This window comes from Kogia breviceps, chromosome 14, assembly GCF_026419965.1.
Source record: "Kogia breviceps isolate mKogBre1 chromosome 14, mKogBre1 haplotype 1, whole genome shotgun sequence".
Lineage (NCBI taxonomy): Eukaryota > Metazoa > Chordata > Mammalia > Artiodactyla > Physeteridae > Kogia > Kogia breviceps.
Genome location: NC_081323.1, coordinates 14671834 through 14691559, shown reverse-complemented (window position 1 = coordinate 14691559; position 19726 = coordinate 14671834). Strand labels below are relative to the sequence as shown.

Here is a 19726-nt window from a genome sequence, read left to right as displayed (position 1 = left end):
TAGTTTCCCCAACCAGGGATCAAACCCATGCCCCCTGCAGTGGAAGCATGGAGTCTTAACCACTGGACCCTCAAGGAAGTCCCTAACATAACTTCCTTTTTTTTTTTAATGTTTATTTATTTATTATTTACTTATTTATGTTGGCAGCACACGGGATCTTCATTGTGTCACGCGGACTTTTAGTTGCAGCATGCATGCAGGATCTAGTTTCCCCGACCAGGGATCAAACCCGGGCCCCCTGCACTGGGAGCGCAGTCTTACCCACTGGACCACCAGGGAATTCCCTGACATTACTTCTTAGAATGAAAGTTTCTCCTGCATCAGTCATCTGTGACTTGGACCCATAAAATGTGAAAGGCAATCTTATCTGCAAGCCCAAGAAGTGTTGCAAAAAGACAAAGGCTTTGTCACCTAAAACACTTATTGGCTTCATTGAAATAAAATTGAAAATAAAAGCCTTTGAAACCATTTGGCAAAGATCATGGGAAACAGCAAAAGCCTTGTTAAATGTTTAAAAATTAATAAATAGTTAAGGAAACAGAATACTTTATTAAAAATCACGTCTCTCTTGGGCTTCCCTGGTGGCGCAGTGGTTGAGAGTCCGCCTGCCGATGCAGGGGACGCGGGTTCGTGCCCCGGTCCGGGAGGATCCCACATGCCGCGGAGCGGCTGGGCCCGTGAGCCATGGCCGCTGAGCCTGCGCGTCCGGAGTCTGTGCTCCGCAACGGGAGCGGCCACAACAGTGAGAGGCCCGCGTACGGGAAAAAAAAAAAAAAAAAAAAAAAAATCACGTCTCTCTATGACATACTGTCGAATGACAAACTCCAATATTACAGAACCACGATTTCTACCCATATCAACTCTTGCGATGGTTATCTATGGGCCAGGAGATCTTCCTCTTTGAACTGTCTGTATTGTTTGGATACCTCAACAATGATTATGCAGTTTTTTCAAAAGAAAATAAACTGGAAAAGGAAGAGATGAAGGAAGGGGGAGGGGGAGGAGAAAAGGAATAACAAAAAAGACTCATGACCCCAAGCATATAAACAGCTCTGAACATAAGGGGAAACTAAAGAAGAAAAACGGTAAAAGCTGGATGAACATTTCAGATTACTGAATTAGGATGCGACTTCCCTGGCAGTCCAGTGGTTAAGACTCCATGCTTCCACTGCAGCGGGGCAGGGGTTTGATCCCCGGTCAGGGAACTAAAATCTGGCTTGCCACACTGCACGGCCAAAAAAAAGAAAAAAGAAAAGAAAAGAAGTTTATTGAATTGGGCTCACAGATCCTTGTAGCTGAGAGGGGCTTTTGATGCTGAAAACTTGGCCTCTGCACACTGATGCCAAATGGAATCTCGGAGAGTTTTGGGTGAAGTAGAAAAGAATAGCTTTATTGTTTTTCCAGGCAAAGGCGGGGAGGGGAATTTGGTGAGGAGTGAGTTGCTGATAAGGGTCAGGGTGTGTGAAGGGCCTGTTTAATCTGGCCTCAGGCAGTCTCCTGAAGAGCTTTTGTGGTTCTCCAGGTTCTCAAACTATGATCTTCTCTCTGGAATGAAGAATGACTCATCAAGTAGTTTACCTTCCATTTGTTGGGGGTTTTAGTTCTGCAGAAGAGCTCAAAGATATTGTTATGTGTATCCCTTGAGGCAGAACTGGGAACCTGCCCCAAGGCTGCACTACTGGTTTCTGGGCTACTCCTCCCTTGTCCGTGCATCCCCTCCCTTCCCTGATTAACAACTGTTTGAATCTGCCCTTTGGGACTCAGGGAAGGTCATGGAGGCTGAAGCCTATTACCAAGAAATGGGGGGACACAGAAAGGCTTCTGTGCCCAGAAGCCACAGGGTCCTGCTCCGTTTCATTTTCACAAACTTCTAATTCAGAGATCCCCAAACCAGATCAGCTACTAGAATCCCCTGAGGAGCACTTTAAAAATAACCACTAATAAAAAAAAAAAACAAGCAGCTTCTTTGGCCTCCCTAGTTTTGACCTACTGAATCAAAATATCTGGGATGGGGGACCTCCCTGGTGGCACAGTGGTTGAGAATCTGCCTGCCAATGCAGGGGACACGGGTTCAAGCCCTGGTCGGGGAAGATCCCACATGCCACGGAGCAACTAAGCCCGTGAACCACATCTACTGAGCCCACGTGCCACAACTGCTAAAGCCCCCTAGAGCTGGTGCTCCACGAAGACCCAACACAGCCGTAAATAAATAAATGTTTATCTATATCTGGGATGGGATTTGGAAATCTGTACATTAAAAAGCCTACTTGAGTACCGATGACCATTGAACCAGGCCAGGGTTAAGGGAACTGACCCTCCACACAGTAGAAAATTGGAGTATAACTTACAGACAGCCCTCCCTATACGAAGCTCCTCTGGATCCACAGTCCCATATCCTGTGATTCAACCAACCAGCACCGCAGTGTTTACTATTGGAAAAAATCCACACTTAAGTGGACCCACACAGTTCAAAACCATGTTGTTCAAGGGTAAACTGTAATTCTGTTCTAAAACCAGACCTGACAACCACTAACTGGCTTTCTGTCTCCATGGACTTGCCTATTCTAGATATTTCGTTGGAATGTGGCCTTTTGTGTCTGGCTTCTTTCATTTACCATGATGTTTTCCAGGCTCATCCAGGCTGTAACATACGTCAGTACTTCATTCCTTTTAAGGCCAAATAATATTCCATTGGATGGATATGCTCTATTTTGTTTATCCATCTATCCACTGATGGACATTTGGGTTGCTTCCAGCTTTGGGCAATTGTAAATAGAGTATCAATGAGCATTCATGTGCAAGTTTTTGTTTAAACGCCTGTTTTCAATTCCTTTAGGTATATGCCTGAGGATGGAATTGCTGGGTCATAGGGTAATTCTATATTTCACTTTTTGAGTAAATACCAAACTTTTTCCTTTTTTAATGTGGCTACTAGAAAATTTGAAATGCAAATGTGGCTTGCAATATATTTCTATTGGAGAGTGCTGCTCTAGATATTTCTTTCTGCCTAAGAATTCTAACTGGTATTAACCTCTCATATATGTATACACCACCTTCCTCCAAACAGGATTTGAGGAACTTAATACTATAAAACAGATACCATAAAACTGAAAAATCATTGAACTGAGAGTAAAAAAAAAAAAAAAGGCAGAGACAATAAAAGAGGGTAGAGAAACTGAGTAACAATAGCTAACATTAGTTGGGTGTGCATTTTGTGTCAGGCTCTGTGCTAAGTGCTTACTTTATATATTGACTCTTCCCAGAAATCTTGTGAGGTGGGCAAAGTGATAATGTTATTATCCTCATTCATTTTGCATAGAGATAATAAGCAACAAAGAGTCTAAATTCAAACCCAGCCCTGGCTTCAAAACCCAGGCTCGAGGATAGGATGAATTGGGAGATGGGGATTGACTTATACACTATTGATACTATGTACAAAATAGATAAATAATGAGAACCTACTGCCTAGCACAGGGAACTCTACTCAATGCTCTGTGGTGACCTACATGGGAAGGAAATCCAAAAGACGGGATATATGTATACGTACGTACAGCTGATTCACTTTGCTGTACAGTAGAAACTAATACAACATTGTAAAGCAACTCTACTACAATTAAAAACAAAAAACAAAAAACAAGCTCTTGGCTTCCTGGTAGCCAAAATGAAACATCATCTCTTGATAGCAACATAACAGATGTCCAATAAATTATTTTCCATTCTCATAACAGCTTATCATGTGAGGGAAACTCCTGATCTTGAGCTCCACAAGGAATTTGCCCTGTGATTTTGGTACAAGAAACATTGATACAACATAATGGATAATGTTCCCAAGATAAATGTTACCAAAAGCGCAGAAGCATTCCACATCATATGAAAAGGAAAGCCATAGTGTTAGGTCTTACTTTATTACATGTAATTCAGTAGGGATCTGGAGTATAGACCCAGCTATGTAACTTTTTCTCAAAGTGGATTGAAAAAGCTGGGACGAACTCAGAATAACGTTTCTCGTGCCTGGAAATGGTCTATGACGACCTCTGCTGCCCTCTGGTGGCTCTGAGCATAAAAGCACCAACAAGGAATTCCTTCCACTCAAAAACTCCCAAGCCCCCAAAGCGCAGCTAAGCCTGGGGTCGCAGAGGAGGAACATCTGAGCCCCACTACCACTCCAAATAGGTCTTGATCCCTCACTGAGCACCCTACACCTCATCTTCCGTGTCTGGATGAGACACCCTCACAAACTCCATTTCATTTTTTAACAGGAAGAGCTAAATCGGACTCCATGTTCGATCTGTTTGCTTTGCGTTTTGTTACGATAATCAGACATAATGGCCTGCCTCAGGGAATCCTGCCCACCTGTGTGGATGGCTGCAAGAAAGAAGAAATTAACACATCCCCTCACCAAGGCTGGCCATTCCAGGGGATACTTGCAAAATTTATGGCCTTTTTACTTTACTTCCTCATCTTCTCCCCCTCTGTGCTACAAAAGAAACTGGCATCCAAACCCTGATAAAATGATTTATCGGAGACACTAGTCTACCATCTCCTTGGTCTGCCAGTAGGCTTTGTATTCCTTCCCTCAACACCTCGTCTCCAATTCATTGGCCTGTCTGTGCAGCTAGCAGAGCGAGCTTGGACTCGGTTACAATTTCCCTGTCCTGAGTGCGCTGGTGTCCTGGTCCAGACTGGAGCTGTGGTCCAGGCTGTCGTTGGAAGAAAACAATTTAAGAGCTGTTACCTGATGGTCTGACAGTCCGTATATAAGAACATGATGACAGAGTATAAATTAGGAAGTATGAAAGGGAGAGTATGATGCAGCGTTATCCTTGCCTGTCCCTCTCTTTCTTACTTCTCAAACTATTGCAGTGGATCCCAAACCACTAGCCTACCACTACTTTATAGTTAGAGAAAGTAGAATATTAAAATTAGAAGAGGGACTTCCCTGGTGGCCCAGTGGGTAAGACTCCGTGCTCCCAAAGCAGGGGGCCCGGGTTGGATCCCTGGTCAGGGAACTAGATCCTGCATGCATGCCGCAACTAAGAGTCCACATGCTGCAACTAAGAAGCCCACGTGCCACAACGAAGATACCGCATGCTGCAACTAAGACCCCGTGCAGCCAAAATAAATAAATAAGTAAATATTTAAAAAATAATTTAGAAGAATTTTGAGGTCAAACAGACCAAGTTTCAAACTAGCCCTCTGACTTACTCTGGGACTTCGGGCAAGTTATTGAAACTTTCTGACTCTCCAGAAAGAGAAAGACAAATACCATATGATATCACTTATATGTGGAATCTAAAATACGACACAAATGAACATATCTACGAAACAGAAATAGACTCACAGACATAGAGAACAGGCTTGTGGTTGCCAAGGGGGAGGAGGGTGAGGGAGGGATGGATTGGGAGTTTGGGGTTAGCAGATGTAAACGATTATATAGAAAATGGATAAACAACAAGGTCCTACTGTATAGCACAGGGAACTATATTCAATATCCTGTGATAAAGCATAATGGAAAAGAATATGAAAAAGAATGTGTGTATACATATACCTGAATCACTTTGCTGTACAGTAGAAATTAACACAACATTGTAAATCAACTATAATAAAATAAAAATTTTATAAATAAAAATAAACTTCTGACTCAGTTTCTTCATCTGAAAAACATGGGATTTCTCAAGGCCACTATGAGGATTAAATGAGATTGTGCATGGAAAGTTCTTAACTTGGCGCCTGGGACTTAGCGCTCAAAAAGTGTTCCCTGTGAACTCCTATGGGGGGTTTCTTCATTCTTTACTGATGCTTGTGAATCTAAATGAGGCTGCCCTTCTCTGCACTGATCTCTTTGACAAGAGGGCCCCTTGCCTGGGGCATGGGTTGAGCCTCCTGCCCCTCTCATCCAACGTGCACACTCCCCAATTACCCTGTGCCCCTCCAGACAGCAGTGAGATCCAGAAGGACGACAGGGAGAGGATGCAGGGGTTCATGGTGCTGTCAGGGCTCAGCGCACCTGTGGAGCTAGGGACTTCTACCACCAGATGATCAGGAAAGGGATGGAGAAGGGAAGACTTTAAAGATTCACTGTCTCTGATCAAAGAACAGGTCTTGGTCAACCCATACTTGAGGACTGGCAAGTGTCAGAACCTCAGAAAATCCTGCCCAGGGTGAGGATTTATTAGAGGAGGTCATCGAGAGGACATGACCGCTGGTTGACCCGTGCATGGGACCTGGGGCAATCGGAGGCTCCTCACCCCCTCCCCCGTGCTTGGAATGTACCCTCTGCCCACTGTTCCCACAGTGGGAGGTGTTCCAAGGATGCAGCCTTAAGAGAGGGATGCTGTTGAGACCATCTGCCCGGTATACACGGCTGAACCAGGATAAGGCCTCCCTGTAAACTTTTAAGCTTCTGGAAGCGGGTGCAGAGATTGGCTGGTCTTGAGCCCGCCCCCAAACAAACACGTAAATTCCCTTGCTGGTTAAAACTGCCACCTACCAATCCGGAGTGGTCTGCCTCTTGCTTCCCTCTCTCCCTGCCCTCTGTGTGCCCTCCAGAGTAAGGGGCTGGTTCCAAATTTCACCCAGGAAGTTCCCAAGGTGAACCAGCAGGAAGCTGAGAATAAGGTATGGGGAGGTGTGTGGCTTTTCTACCAGGTCAGAAGCTAATTTCAGGGTGCAAGGTTAGGGAGTAGGACCAGGGTCCACAGAGGACTTACACTCGCAGGAAGGAAAGGTTCTGGTGGCTTCTTTGGTTTAAGGTACAACAGTAGGAAAAGCTGCCTAGAAAGGTCTTGGAGGTGTGCAGCGGGGACCGGTGGGGTGTTGTAGGGTGTGAGTCGTGGAATTTGGCCTCCTCTCAGCCCTTGACCTCCAGCTCCAAGTTCAAATTCAGCCCTTCAGCCCTTTCCTCCTCTCTCTCCCTCTCTCTCTCTCCCTCCCTCCCCTTTCTATCTTCCTCTCTCTCTCAGGAACTTGCTACCTATTGGCAGGTCAGCAGCTCCCATGCAGATAGGATGGGCTGCCCCAGATGAGAAGGAAAGATCTGGAAGGGACCCCTCTCCCAGTGCTCAGCCTGAGCTGCACCTGGAGCTCACACCTCCCTCTCCAGTCCTGCTCCCCACCCGGCAGAAAATCATCCTACAGTATTTTAAGATCCCCAGATTATCTTTCATTGAAAACTCTTCCATATTGATTTTTCCAACTAGATGCATGTATAATATTATTTTGATTGTTTTAATAAACAATAATTAACAAATAGACATTGTTTATCAAATAAATAATGATAAGCAAAACAATGGAAGAGGGATTGGCTAACATGTTCATCAGCCCATCACAGATCCCTGCAATGTGAGCCTGGAGGCATGGGTGTCCCTAGGATGACCCATGTGGAGGCTTAGTGGAGGCTCACGCCAGCCACTCTTTTTCAGATCAGGGAACGCTGTCACATGTCTCCTCTACTCCAAGAGATGAATGTTCTAAACCAGCAGAAACCAGAATACCACATGCCAGTATGAGAACAGAGGAGGAAAAGGGGGCACAAAAACCCAGCAGTGGTGAGAACTTTTTAAAAAATTTATACTTCACCTTTTTCCATTAAAGTTGGGAATTACAAAAGCATTTCTGCAATATTCACCATGAGCAGTGATACCTTTTTTTTTCTTTTTACAAAAGCCCTGCCTACTTAGAAATTTCTGTCCGAATTTTAAATGCATATGTCCTTTGACCCAGTATGGTACACACAGTTCATTACCTACCTATCCCAACAGCATTCCCTTCTTCCTTCTTGCTAACAGAAGCTCGATTTTTTTTTTTTTAAATTCTCAGCGCTTTTTTTTAAGTTGTGTATTTTATTTTTTATTTTTGGCTGCATTGGGTCTCCGTTGCTGCAGGTGGGCTTTCTCTAGTTGCGGCAAGCGGGGGCTACTCTTCGTTGCAGTGCGCGGGCTTCTCATTGCGGTGGCTTCTCTTGTTGCGGAGCATGGGCTCTAGGCGTGCGGGCTCAGTAGTTGCAGCATGAGGGCCCTAGAGCACGCGGGCTTCAGTAATTGGGGCCCAGGGGCCCAGTAGTTGTGGCTCACGGGCTCTAGAGCGCAGGCTCAGTAGTTGTGGCATATGGGCTTAGTTACTCCACAGCATGTGGGATCTTCCCGGACCAGGGATGGAACCCGCGTCCCCCGCATTGACAGGCGGGTTCTTAACCACTGCGCCACCAGGGAAGTCCCATAAATTTTTTTTTTTGGGGGGGAAGTATAGTTGATTTACAAGGTTGTGTTAATTTCTGCTGTACAGCAAAGTGATTCATTTATATATATACACATTCTTTTTTCATATTCTTTTCCATTATGATTTATCACAGGATATTGAATATAGTTCCCTGTGCTATACAGTAGGACCTTGTTGTTTATCCATTCTAGAACCTCGATTTTTATAGCCACGTGGTCACCTGCCTCAGCCTCAGGATGAAGCAGGATTAATTTAAGATCTTAGGTCACTTTCCCATTACCGTTTGCAGACATTTGCTTTCCAGGCCTTCCTTGCAGCTCCAGCCAATGAGATGACGAGGGAAGCCTGGGAAGGCTGTGGCTTCTGGGGAAGCCACTCTCCATCACGAAAAAGAGAGCATGGTTTGCTGTAAAGGTCTTTTCACCACTGCCCTCTACACACAACTTCCTGTTGTGACATCTAGAGCTGCAGCAACCATCCCACACCCATGAGGTGACTGGCACAAGAACAAAAGCCAACACACTGAGGATGGTGGAGAAGGAAGAAATGACTCTGGCCATCAGTGTTTCGGTCCAGCTGCTGAACCAGCCTCGCTGCCTCTCTCAGACTCTGACGTGAGAAAATTAAATGTCTTTATTGGCTAAGCCACTATTAGTTAGGTTTTCTATTCATTGCAGCCCAACAAACTCCTAATGGGATAGACTTGGGAATTACATTCATTCTTTCATTCATTCAACAAATATTTACTGAGAGCTTCTTTTCTGCCAGGCTCTGTTTAAGAAACTAGAATTCTACTACTAAGAATTTACCCAGATTTATCTGCAAAAGTAGGCCATGATTTTTATACATGCAAAAATGTTAATGTCCAACAAGAGGTAACTGGTTAGTTATTTTCATGGAGCTGTATTAAAAGAATGTATGTGATGGCATAAAGGATCTCCAAGATATGGGATAAAAGATCTCCAAGATATAGAATATATTTTTTTGTCTACATAAAAAATATATTTTTAAAAAATTATCTTGGTCCCAAGAACCTAAAGACATCCCTCCCTACAGCAAAGCTACCTGGAGGGGACAAAACACCTGTCTTGGAGCCAAGGGCTGGCACCCAAGGAAGGTGAGCCAAGGTGGGACCATCCAGCATCAGCCTTTATTGGGGAAAAGAAGCACCACACACCCACTGCCCAAGCCCAGGACTAGGTTTCCTACGCTCAGGGCAGCAGCAAGAACAGAAACAGAGCAGCGAGGGCAATGAAAGTCCCTGGGGGTGCCACAAGCCCCAGGACATCATCCTCTCCTGGCTACCAGGACAAGCCCCCTGGAGTCACCAAAGAAACTCAGGACACATCAGGACAGCTAGGGCACCTGGATCTCTGCAAGTAGAAGAAACATCAGGTCACAACTGTGCCCTCCTGGCTCTAGCTCCCCAACATGTCATTTTTCCCTTCCACCCTGGAGAAGTTTGGCAAAGATTACTCTCAAAGGCCTTAAATGGCTCCCTGCTTCCCAGACAATCCAGTCTAAACCGGCATTAAAGACTCTTATCGTTCATTGACCAACCTTAGATTTCCTGTTCAAAAAACAGCCTGTCTGTTCCCTTATGCACTCTCTCCAAACACGTCACATACGTTACCCGCTCTGTGCCTTTGCTGACTGTCACCAGAACACCCATGCAGCATGTTCTCTGTGTTCTCCTCCCTTGGTCACATCCTGCCTAGGCTTTAGTGCCCAGATCAAATCCCACTTCTAGGAGAAGGACCTTCCCAAGGAGCCACATTTACTCTCATCACCTATACATGCATTCTGCCTATACAAGGGTTCTGATCCGTGACGTAGAATCGTTCTCTGCAACCAGACTCTCCAGGGCGGAAACTGTCTTGCCCTTCTGGAGTCCCCACTCAGCACCTAAGCCAGTGCTCTGTACATAGCAGTTAAGGCCATTGCTATTGATAACAATGGACTGTACTCACCTAATTCAAAATTAGACCTGATGGTCCAGTTGGGGTTCAGGGCCAGCTGGGGTGGCAGGACTGGCGGGACACAGAAACGGCCACAGCCTGACTGGCAGCACTTTTCCCCAAATTGGCAGTTCTCATCCACCATGCAGCTGACAACGCACAGGCCCGCCCAAATTTTTGGACAGTCTCCGCCCCGCCCTGTGGGATAAACAGGCATAGGTATAGAGACAGGAGGGTTGGCTCCAATGACTCCAAGTTCCCATCTGGGACTCAGGGGCTCCAGATGAATCCATCCCTGATTCTAACTAGATCTTAACCAAAGATCTGGCTGGAAAACCTTGAAGTTCAAGGGTCCGAGCCCCTGCAGGGCCCCAAGACACCATCTGGACTAACGATTTCCAAATGGTGTCCCCCAGGGAGTTCCCTAGAGGTACTTTGGGACTGGATACGTCTGTGGGTTTGGGGCTGGGGCTGGGAGCATTAGGAGCAAGGCTCCCAGAGCACCAGCCTCTCCCCTAGGCTTGGGCTTCCTACTAACACCCGCTGCCTCCCTCTAGTTCTTTCAGTGCCAACATGGGCCCCTTGGTCCTTGGAGGAGGGCTGCGTTGGGTTGAGGGGCTAGGAGGACTGGAGAGATGAGAACTCTGACTCCTCCCACGAAGAGAAAGAGAGGAAGGCCACAGATGGCTCCCTCGCAAGCCAACCCTGGGACCCCGGGAGCACGCAAGTCTTCCCCAAAGAGCCGACATACCTCCCTTAATGTCTCCGTGGCAGGCACGGCCACAGCCGGTGCTGCAGCACTTATGTCCCTGAGGACAGGATGCGTCCCCATCACACAGCTCTTGACACGGAAGGGGGTCGGCAGGACGTTCACCGCCAAACCCTGCCATAAAATCAGAGCATTGGGGTCCAGAGGTGTTCAAGCCCAGTGTTTCCAGTTATTTTTATTGGGACTCTGAGTATAAAATACGTTTTCCATTGAGTCCCGTGGGTATTTTATACCTATTTATGTGTAAAATGTACATATTTATGTGCATACATGTGTATGCAATGCTGATACTTTATATTCTATTTCTTTTTTTTTTTTAATGCTGACCACAAAATACGAAATAGGTATCCAGACTCACAGACTGAAAAGTACTGTTGAGGTCTAACACATTGTGGCAAACGCACTAGCTGCCACCCCCATATTCATCCTCCCTCCTTGCTTACTGTGGTCGACATCAACACCGCGGGCTGCTGGAACACGTGCTCTTGGGTAAGCCCCCTCCCATACTGTCTCTGAGCTTGACTGGGTGACTTGCTTTGACCAACAGGACACCAGCCAAGTATGATGCAAGCAGAGGCTTGAGCAACACTTGCATACTGGGGCTTGAACACTCCCTCTTGGAAACCAGCCACCATGCTGTAAAGCAGCTTGGGCTAGGCTGTGGGATAATGAGATGCCTCCGGAGAGAGAACCTGGAGGAGGAGAGGCCATCCTGGACATTCCAGCCACAGTGGAACTTACCAGGGAGCTCCCAGCTTCATGAAGCACCTCGGCTGTGCCACTGGGTATAGGAACTGCCCAGCTAAGCCCAGCCAAGCCCAGTCAACCCACAAAGCCACACAACTGTGAGAAACAATGCACTGTGTTGAGTCGCTAAGTTTGGGGATGGTTTGTTAGGTGGCAATAAATAACCGAAGCACATGTGAATAGAATCCCAGGCTTGTTCTGAGAGGCAGAGAGCCCAGTCAGCTAAAATGATTTGCTTCCCCCATATTCCCTTGTAACTAGGGGTGACCACAAACTAAGATATAAGCTGGGAAAACTTTTGCATTGCTGGTTCAGGGAATACAACTGTCAAAACTGCCCCTCATTTCTTTCTTCTTCCAGTCCAAAGACAGACAAGGAATCAGAGCAGCCTTCTTGCAACCAGGAGGCAACCAGTATGAAGACAAAGTCAAGAACTGCAAAGGAGAGAGAGAGAAATTGCTTCATCATGGAGCCACCACACCAGCCCCGGCGCTGACTTCAGGACTTCTCGTTATGTGAGAAAGAAGAATCCCTGTTGGTTTCATTTTCTGCTTCATGTAGCCAAACACATCCTTGATGTGTTCTTTCACAGCCCCTAAGAAGATAATGAAACTCAGAGAAGAGAAGGGGTTGGCCCAGAACTGCAGAGTGAGTCAGTGGCAAAGCGGGACAAAACTCAGCTTCTTGGTTTGCAATGAAGCACTCTTTCTACTACACCATCCTTAAGACATGTGGGCAACAGGCCAGGTCCACGGGGGCAGGCACACCCAATAAGTCACATCCAAACCAAACCCACTCACCATGACTCATTCTTCTCAGTGTTTATTTCAAGTTTTTTAAACGGAGGGGAAAATGACAGGCAATTCAAGCTTTGTAGAAAACCAAGACAGGACTGGCCCAGTGCCTCTGAGAACGAACATGTACATACGATTGGACACAGCTGGCTCCGGGAACTCTGACATGATGGAAAAAGCAAGTGCTGGACTCCAAGAGAATACATGCAGCTAAACAATCAAGATATAATAACCTGGCATCCTAGGAGTTTTTGGAATAGCCCCTATTTCAAATATTTTTTGCCATTGTCCGCTTGTGTCACAACTATGTGTCTTGATATTTTTTATTCAGAAAATATGGTCACTGTAACCCCCAGATGTATCTCCCCACACCTCCCCACCTGTTTGACAAACACTAAAATCCATTTAACAAGGAACAAAGCCTTTTACCCCACGGTTTGGAAGGCTGGGCATAAAAAAAAAATCTCCCTGGTAGGGAAAAACACAGCAACATAAACTTCTCACCAAGTCATACCGTGTGCCCTAGAGTGGAGGCCTAGAATACAACACTTCCCAGATTTCAACATTTTTCCGGGCCCGACTCTGAAGTAACCAATGCCAGGAGTACCCTGCTACCTCTGCCCTCATCCTCAGGACCAGGCACAGAGACCAAAGCCCTACCCTCTCCCAGGCCAGCCTTCCTTGAGGTCCCTGGGGTTTTGTCAAATATTAGAAGCAATGAAGGGACCCTTGGAAGATAGGCTGAAGCCCTGAGGGTCACAGCACATCCCCTCGGACCAGTGCCCAGCAGAGCCACCCAGTCTAATACCCTATCTGATGTTTGAATCCCTGCCAAACAATCCCCTACTCTCAGCTTGAACAGCGGGTATTAAGGGGGCTTCAATACCTCCAAGCCAGACCACGCCATCCTTATACTTAAGCTAGACAGCCTTAGGTATAAGGAAGTCCTTCTTCATACTCAACCGAAATCTGTTTCTATTCATTGGTCCTTTTCCTATCCCCAGAGACCTGGCAAAAACATGGCTCATGCCATCTCTTTAGCCATCCTCTGCCTTTCACTGTCTTAGCTTTGCCAGGCTAGGTAAGCTCAGTTCCTCATAACACATGGTTTCCAGTCACCTCACAGGTATCTTAGCAGGAATCAGGATGAGAAATAAGAATGACAGCCAGGACGGGGATGGTCATCCCTGCCTCCAGATACGCCCCTATCCCAAGATCCCAAGCTATCACCAGAAAAGTAGATTCAAACCTACTCCTCTTCTCTTGTAAATAGACAGACACCCAGAAGGGGGAAGGATTGGCCTGAGGTCAATGGTCATAGAATTGGGTAGCAAACCCCCAGCTCTGACGCTAGGTCCAGTGCCCTTTAATCCACATCATGGTGATCCTCTGCACTCTGCAACGATCACCCAAAACCAAATCAACAAGCACTGGGACTCAGCTCAGCTCTGCCAAAAGACCCAGTAGTAGGCAGTTTTAGGGGTTAGGAAAACTTATAAATAAACTAGTGTGTCTGGAACCCCCAAGACCACTCCTAGTTTTGGTGATTCACTAGGACTCACAGGACTTGGCATACAGTTGTACCCATGGCCATGATTTATGACAGCACAAAAATACAAAGCAAAATCATCAAAGGGAAGAGGTGCACGAGGTGAAGTCCAGAGGAAGCCAGGCGAGAGCTTCCAAGAGTCCTCTCCCAGGGGAGTCACACAGGATGACTTCATTCCTCCAATATGGAATTGTGACAATACATGTGAAGTGGCATCTACCAGGGAAGCTCACTGGAGACTTAGGGTTCCTCCTGGGGGCTGGTCACATGGGTGCTCTCTGCCTCGCTCATACCACTCTTATTAGTTACGGTGACAGGAACTGTCTCAAAATCCAAATTCCCAGAAGCCCACCAAGCCCAATATTGTGAGCAGGCCTTTCTGAGAATATCAGTCTTGGGCCTGCTGTGTCAACTCTTAGCTGTACAACCAGCAGTGAGGTTTCAGAAAAAGGAGACCCAAACGCACAGGGAGCCCATGCCATCAATGCCTACAAAGGATACAATGTACATGTCGTGGGACTTCCCTGGTGGCGCAGGGGTTATGACTCTGCGCTCCAGGGCTTCCCTGGTAGCACAGTGGTTAAGAATCCGCCTGCCAATGAAGGGGATGCGAGTTTGAGCCCTGGTCCAGGAAGATCCCACATGCCGTGGAGCAACTAAGCCCGTGCGCCACAACTACTGAGCCTGCACTCTAGAGCCCGCAAGCCACAACTACTGAGCCCACGTACCACAACTACTGAAGCCCGCACACCTAGAGCCTGTGCTCTGCGACAAGAGAAGCCACTGCAATGAGAAGCCCGTGCACCGCAAGGAAGAGTCGCCCCCGCTCGCCGCAACTAGAGAAAAGCCCGCGCGCAGCAATGAAGACCCAACGCAGCCAAAAATAAATAAATAAATAATAAATAAATTTATTTTAAAAGACTCCACACTCCCAGTGCAGGGAGCCCCGGTTTGATCCCTGGTCTGGGAACTAGATCCCACATGCATGCCGCAACTAAGAGTCTGCATGCCCCAACTAAGGATCCGGCAAGCCGCAACTAAGGAGCCCGCCTGCCACAACTAAGACCCAACACAACCAAATGAATAAATAAATGTTTTTAGAAAATAATAATAATGCACATGACGTAATAAGCAAAACAGAGGGTCACAGGGGATCAGGAGGATTTAACTTTCATGCAGTGGGAGGGGGGCCGTGAGGGAGCCAGAGGGGACAACTCTTAGGCCATAATCTGAATCTTCACTCCAAAACCTCCTCCTCCTCCTCCCAAAGTTGTCCCCTTCTCAGTAAAGACCACCACCACCACCCAACAGCTCCAGCCAGACACTCACCACCCTTTTTGACACTTCCTTTACAACACCCACATCTGCTAACTTCTTTCCCCGGGCCTGTCAGCTTCACCCTCAAAAGTACTTCAAGTCTGCCACTCTTCCATGTCTGCACTGTCACCACGCTGGTCTGAGCCATGATCACCCCCAACCCAGCCTGGCATATTGGCCTCTCAACTGGCCTGCCGTCTTCTACATTCGCCCCATCCATTCTTCAGACACCAGCAGAGTAGCCTTTTTAAAATGAAAACTGGATCAGGCCTCTCCTGCTTTTATAGCCCCCTTTAAAGGCCTCCCATTGCACTTAAAATAAAGCCTTAGACAGAGGCCCCGGAGACTCCCCCAGAGCCTGGACTCTGCCTCAACTGGAACCACCTTCCTTCTTCATCTCTTTTCTCCAGCCACACTGACCTTTCACCTCTTTAAAATAGTAAGCCCTGCCCTACTCTACTGCTTTTGCCCCTGCAGTTCCCACTTCATAGCACTCTACCCAATGGCCAGCTCCTTCTCGTTCTACAACTTAAAATGATACCTCCTCTTTCCCTCTCTTTTCTTTCCCTTCATTGCACTCATCACAACTGGTGGTTATTATTGCTCGTTTATGATTATTTACTGTGTCTCACATGAGAGGGTGAGCTCCATGAGAGCAAGGGCCATGGCTACCATGCTCACCCCAGGATGCCCAAATGCCAGGTAGGGTAGACACTCAATATATATTGAATCCATTTATAAGTGAGCAAGTGAATAGACGGGCCAGAGCTCAGTTAGTTGGGACGGAACCTGAACAGCGAGGTGCTGGGCATAACTATATGAGCTGTCAGGCATTATTTGGCAGGTTTTATACAAGTTTCTTATGTACATTTCTTCTCAACTGCATGCTGTAGACTGAATATTTGTATTCTCCAAAGTGAGGGTATTTGGAAGTGGGGTCTTTGGGAGGTGATTAAGTCAGGAGACTGGAGCCCTCATGAATACTAGTGGCCCTTACTGCCCTTCTGCCACGTGAGGCCACAGCAAAAAGATGGCAGTCTACAAACCAGGAAGCAGGCCCTCCCAGACACTGAACCTGCTAGACCTTGATCTTGGACTTCCCAGCCTCCAGAATTGTAAGAAATAAATTCCTGTTGTTTATAAGCCACCCAGTCTATGGTATTCTGTTATAGAAGTCCAACTGGACACTGCATTATCACTCTATGAGATAAATACCCTTATCTCCATTTTAAGGATGATAAAAATAAGGTTCAAAGAGATGAAAGGACTTGTCCAAGGCCACAGAGCCAGCAAGCAGAGGAGCCTGGTTCAGACCCATGCTCAGACGCGAACTGCCTCAGGGGAGCAGGTCCCAGGGTCTGCCCTGTGCCCTCAGGCACCCTGACATTCCTCCACATTACCAAACAGACAGGACAGGCTATGGAAAGCTTCTGGCAAATCAGAGCTTAATGAAAGCAGAGATTCTTCATAGCCCAGGAAGGGGAGTTTCCTGTGCAGTGGGCTGTAGCAACAAGTCCCTCTGGGTGAGTGGGCCAGCCCTCCTCCAGCACTGGAACTGTAGAAAAGTAGTTAGCTAATATCCCAGCAGAAATATTCTTTCCCACCAGACCAGGAACCCCACTCAGCCAGTGGGCTCTGGGAGAGGTGCAGAGAGATCACTGCTCTAACCTGCCAAGCTCCAAGGAAAGAGGAAGCCCCATCTGGGCTGGCCAGGACCCAGGGCAGCTCACCAAGCTGCCTTGCCTGGCTGCCAGCCTCACCCTCAGCCCCCGCAATTCAGCCATCACCTTCAAACACTGCGAAGATTGTACCAGGCCTGACAAGTTGACAGTGAGTGACCCGCGTGAGACAGATTCCCAGGCTCTGGTTCCAGAGTCCTGGCAAAGAGTACAACACTCTATTCTCCTTTACGGGCACGCTGCCCAAGGGAGCTGCCGAAGCCAGGCGCAGACAACGCCACTGGGTACAGGGAAGGGGCCTGCTACCTGGGGAGGTTTGGCTGGAAGGAGGCCAGCCTTCACGGGAACCCTGAGTTCAAACTAAAAGATGCAGATAATCAATGGCCTGTTCTCTCCTGACAGAAGGCAAAGAACTGGGGACACGAGTGATTAAAGGAGAAGAGACCCCCCCAAAAGGGGAAAAAAGAGGTGAGCTAAATTTCAAGAGCCAACCTAGGAGATAGGAAGCTCTCTGGGTCTATCTAGCCCAGAGGAAAGATCGGATCTCCTTGTCCAGAGAGGACCGAGAAAGCCAGGAAGACCTATCCTGGCTGTCCCAAGAATCTATGCATCCAGTTCTGTTCTACAGAGAAGACCATCTCCCCAAATGAGGACCCTCACTCTGGGAGGAGGCAGGGGATGACTTCTCCTCTAGTCGTTTTCTATTGCTGTTAGCCAGGGGTCCCAAATGATAGCTCACCATGCTCTCCTGCAGTCACCCAGGATGCCACGGACCCAAGAGCAAGAAGCGCCTTCCGGAGGAAGAGGCAGCTCGACATGATGATGATGCTGAGGGTAGAGATCAGAACTCAGTTCAGGCCGGACGTGTACTCCTTGCCTTGTATCAATACATCAGCTGAGGGAAGGGCAAGACTGGGGGATTGGTCTAAGGCCAGCCACAAAGTTTTCCCTTTCACAATACTCCCCAAGGATGTCTTCTCCTGACAAGAAGAAAAGTGACTGGTTGCTGGTGTGTGGGAAAATCCCTGGCACTACCAAAAGACACACGTGATGGAAATGGTCAAACTCTGCAATATACACAACATCCCTGGACAATGATGGGGAATCTAATGGGCAGCTGAGAAAATGGAGGGATGGCCATTGGATAAAGGATCAAAGATGAGCCCTAGAGGGTTTTGGAAGGACACAGCTACAGCTGTAATGAGAGAGGAAAGGACCAGAGACACAACTAAAGGAAAGAAGCAAAGCTAATAAAATGTACTGTGGCTCCGGTCCGTCCTAGCAACCTAGAAAACAGAGAATGGAACAGACTGCTTAGAAACTATCCAAAAACTACAGAAAAGCAGTGTTTCGATTTGTTCAGAACTAATATAAATGCACCAAAAACCTACATCTTGGTCCCTCTAGCCCATACAGGGCATTCTTGGACTATATGAAGGTTAGTCGACAAAACCCAAAAGAACAGTTGCTATGACTCAAGTAGTAACCTAGGTCATATATACTCCCTTTCTTTATCTCTTCTTCCTATATTTCTTTTTAGTTTTCTTAATCTATTCCTTTGGTCAACCATGATACCTAACAGTGTCCACTGGCATTGCTTAGCCTAATAAGGTTAAAGGGTAAAAACCTCCTTAATAGGGACAAAGAGTTTGGTGCCAGAAAGTTGCCTTATTGTTTTAAGGCTGATTTTGGAGCATGGAGATAATTAACATTTATTGATGACCTAACATGTGTTTTATACACATGATTTATTTTATGCCTCACAATAATCTTGCAGAAGCAAGAAAACTAGTTCAGAGGGAAAATTAGCCAAGGTCATTAAGCTAGTAAGTGGTGGCTGCTGGAATTTAATAATAGTAATGACAGATAACATTGTTTGAGGGTTTACTACTGCCAAGGTTCTAAGTACTTTACATGAATTAACTCACTTAATTCTCATTGCAACCCTATGAGTTAGGTACTATTATCCCCATTCTACAGATGGGGAAACTGAGGCACAGAAAGAAATGTGGGTCACAGCTAATAAGTAGTAGAACAAAGGTAAGCAGTCCAATCCCTTAGTCAGTGTTAACCACCATATCATAATGGATTTGAACTCAGATCTTTCTAACCGCAAAACTCATGCACCTTCTACTACCCCGTATTATGACTTGATAAAAGTAACTTTATCTACCACCCATAAGTAGATTCAATTCTATTCAGGGACGTCTTACCTCCAATGCAGAGCTAAAGGGGCTCTGGGGAACTCCACAGCTGTTAAAGCCCTGAATCCCCAGCCCTACCCAGTATCACGCATCTGGGGAGAGAAGCCCAGAATCTTCATTCAGATGCCTTCAGATGCTTTCAGACGCCAAGAGGCAATCCCTGGGGTCAAGGCCTGGAGAGACCACTGGGTGAGTGGGATGGCATGGGCCAGACCCCCTCTTGTTGGGTTTCGGGGTCCTCGCATTAGGCCCATCCAATTCCGGGGGCTGAGTGCCAGGCATATTAAAATCTAGTTTTCCAGAGACAACTGCAGACGCCTCGGTACCAAACGCTCCCCTCCGCTCCCCAACACCAGCCCGAGGAAACCTGCTCCCCTCCCCCTGCCCCACACTTCTCCACGGGCCTTGGCCCGGCCAGAGAAAGATCCTTGACTGAACACCCACAGTTTACACCCGAGGCGCGGCCGCTCCCGAGAGGGAGCCTGGCCAACC

At 47.0% G+C, this 19726-nt stretch overlaps 1 protein-coding gene across 1 annotated transcript; it reads right to left on the bottom strand.

Moving 5' to 3' along the window:
- Positions 1-9365: 9365 nt before the first annotated feature.
- WFDC3 (WAP four-disulfide core domain 3) lies at positions 9366-19594 on the bottom strand. The gene is given in 8 exon segments (XM_067014207.1): positions 9366-9590; positions 10188-10373; positions 10927-11058; positions 11388-11436; positions 11438-11592; positions 11595-11636; positions 17770-17858; positions 19244-19594. Coding segments are annotated over 7 exon segments (660 nt in total). The 5' UTR covers positions 17849-17858; positions 19244-19594; the 3' UTR covers positions 9366-9573.
- Between the last annotated feature and the right edge of the window lie 132 nt (positions 19595-19726).